The sequence below is a fragment of the Nematolebias whitei genome, chromosome 14, assembly GCF_014905685.2.
Source record: "Nematolebias whitei isolate Nwh7 chromosome 14, NemWhi1, whole genome shotgun sequence".
In the NCBI taxonomy this organism is placed as follows: domain Eukaryota; kingdom Metazoa; phylum Chordata; class Actinopteri; order Cyprinodontiformes; family Rivulidae; genus Nematolebias; species Nematolebias whitei.
Window position 1 is genome coordinate 42,377,119 of NC_056511.1, and position 2,780 is coordinate 42,379,898.

General features: G+C 39.4%; 1 protein-coding gene across 1 annotated transcript; it reads right to left on the reverse strand.

Moving 5' to 3' along the window:
* Positions 1-818: 818 nt before the first annotated feature.
* On the reverse strand, positions 819-2,005 carry LOC119420329 (4-hydroxyphenylpyruvate dioxygenase-like). Its single transcript, XM_037687716.1, has 7 exons — positions 1,925-2,005; positions 1,720-1,746; positions 1,488-1,550; positions 1,300-1,404; positions 1,182-1,224; positions 1,017-1,099; positions 819-830 (listed from the first exon to the last, which is right to left on the reverse strand). The coding sequence occupies exons 1-7, from the start codon at positions 1,925-1,927 to the stop codon at positions 819-821; spliced, it is 336 nt and encodes a 111-aa protein (XP_037543644.1). The 5' UTR covers positions 1,928-2,005.
* Between the last annotated feature and the right edge of the window lie 775 nt (positions 2,006-2,780).

A 2,780-nucleotide genomic window follows, 5' to 3' on the forward strand; every position in this document is an offset into this window, starting at 1 on the left:
CCCTGCTGTTCTTAGCCTTATCTTTTACGTGCCGCACGTTTCTTTCACTTTTGCAGCTTAATAATAGTTGTTGTTTTTTTAAAGTATGATAAATAGTAAGAGCGTAAACATACGCCAACCGTTTTCTTGTTCTTTTTTTTGGTGTAAATAATAAATTATGTTTTTAGCTCATTTTTATTTGCGTATATGATATAGCGTCTTGAGTTCCTACGACGTCGTCGACTCGACTTTTCTCGGGTTAACGTCGACTTTAAAAATGATGCAGTCGTTTAAGCCCTACGCAGGAGTCTTCCCAAACATACTTTTAGCTGTGAAAGGCTCATCTCAGATATTTGATGCAGCTTCCCAACGATCAACACAGACAGTTTGTCTAAAACGAGTTAAATCGACCTTGACTGGGGTAAAGAGTTCAGATGAGGTGCTCTTGAGCAGAACCTGTTGCGGTGCTCTGCTGCCATGTTTGCCCTTGTTTCAACACTCAGCGTGCAGGGAATAAACAGTTAAGACTCAGTTAATGGGAACGAGTGAATCTGAGTGCAGGGGAGGTCAAATCTATAAATCCTGTCTTTTATTACTCAATGTCTCCTGTTGCTCAATGCTACGAATAGTCATGGAAATGTACTGAACTTTACCACAAAGTTTAAGGGGCTTGTTACCTTGTTTGGATACTTTCTTCTTTTTTTTGTTGTTTTTTTTGTTAAGAAAATCTCTGCTCTGCCATAATTTAGAGGCAAATACTAAACTTTTCATCTTGCTACATTTACTCAACAACTTAAACAAAACATTTGATTAAAATAATGCAAGATTTTTCCAAAAGATCAGGATAAAAGCTGAAGGGAATTCAAACCACACCTTCACCAAATGTAAAATTCTCTTGATGTGCTTTATTCACGAGGATGAGATACATTTTAAAGTGGACTGATGCTATTTTTGAGGATGTAAAACTTGTTTTAGTTTATTGTGATGTGAAGCAAAGAGTTAACCGACCCCATCAGCACCGCCCTCCATCCTGTTACCTTAACCAAGAAATCACAGTCCTCGACCTGGAAAGCGATGTCTTTCACTCCGTCTCCATGCTTCATCAAGTGCTCCCCCATTTCTGGAGAAAAAGGTGCAGGTTTGTCAAGATCGCAGCCTCTCATCTTTGACTGGATGTCAAATTTACAGAGGAGCCAACTCGCCTTCATTTCCAGGGTTTAGAGGAGATTGGAACACAAAAACTATCTGTAAGAGGAAAGGAGGGAAATGCTGGACACCCAAACACTGAATCCATCACTTCGTCACGGCATAGACTCCTACCTTATCCTGTCTGATGGCATGAGACACCACCTCACGGCTGCTCGTCTCCAAACCCTTGTAGGCCAGAGGCTGGAAGCCCATCTTATCACAGTAGAATGAAGCTGCCTGTAAAGATTTAAGACTGTTGTTACCATGAGAAGTGAACTAACTCAAATCAGTGTGAACTGTTTGTCTTAAAAAAAACTGACCTGCTTGGCGTTGCCAACCCAGAAGGTGATGTGATGAAACTTGACAAACTTTCCCCTCGCATGCTAAAAGTCCAGCAAAAAGAGTTCATTAAGTAAAGTCTGTGAGAAAAAGAGTCCTGCAGGCAGGAACTAATAAAACTTTGTCCAGAGGAGAAATGATTCTGTTAGTGTGCACATTAAAAAGCATCATGAATACACGCTCCTGGTCCAAAACTGAACAGTTAAACCTCACCTTCTCCCCTTTATCCGTGTAGCTGGTCTAAAAAGAATGAAAATACATAATTTCAAACCTTTTTTTTTTTTTTTGCAAAAACTCATATTTTAATGTCAATCAAGAGGGTTTTATTCATTCAAGAAGTCCTTATCTCTCAGCTGTAAATTCATGCAACGTCCCACAGCTCATCAGGAGTGCTACAGATCATCACAAAGTCTCTTACCATGGTATGGCGAAAGGTGGGTCTCAACTTGGACAGGAAAAAGATCCAAAAGATCAGCGCCTGGCCTGAAAGCTTCAGATAAGTACTGACCTGATGACCAGCTGTGATTGGTCCTAGAGAATGTACACCCACCTGTCCGCCTCCTCTCTTCTTGATGCACTGCGGGTTCAGCCGCTGTGGTCCGGGTTTTGTCCCTTTTTCTGGGGGTCTTTAGCTAAATCCAGGTTCTGAGAGACATGAACAGATTAACTGCAGTCATAAGGGAATGTGTCAAAGTACTAATTTACCAGAGTGAGAGCGTCATAAAAGACAAAGTTTAGAGAAGCTTTTCAAAAGTAAAACACAGATATAATGCCATTAGACCAGGTCAAAGAAACTGGATCAATTAAATTAAATTTAATGTAAAAGGTGGTGATTAAAAAACAAGTGCTCTTCCACTCGAGAAGCCACCAGATTTATTTTCTGTTGTTTCATATTTCTACCACCAGAGGGCGCAGCACCGCCCAACACAATCCTTTAAACGGGCTCATCATCAACCAGAACCAGAACCTTCCACTGCCTTGTGATCTGATTGTAGATCATTAGATCAGCTTTACTCAAGCACATTGTTTAATTTCTGCTATTGCTTCATTTTATTTGAATTCACGCTGCGAAAAACCGAATTATAGGTATTGTTATATTTGTTCACATTTAAAATTGTTATTTTGCATATAAAATTTCTTAACGCGAAAAAATAAATAAATTGCACAAAACACGCAGTATTATTTGTAACTGTCATCAGTGATAGTTTCCTTTGATTTTGCATTGATTAGATAGATAGATAGATAGATAGATAGATAGATAGATAGATAGATAG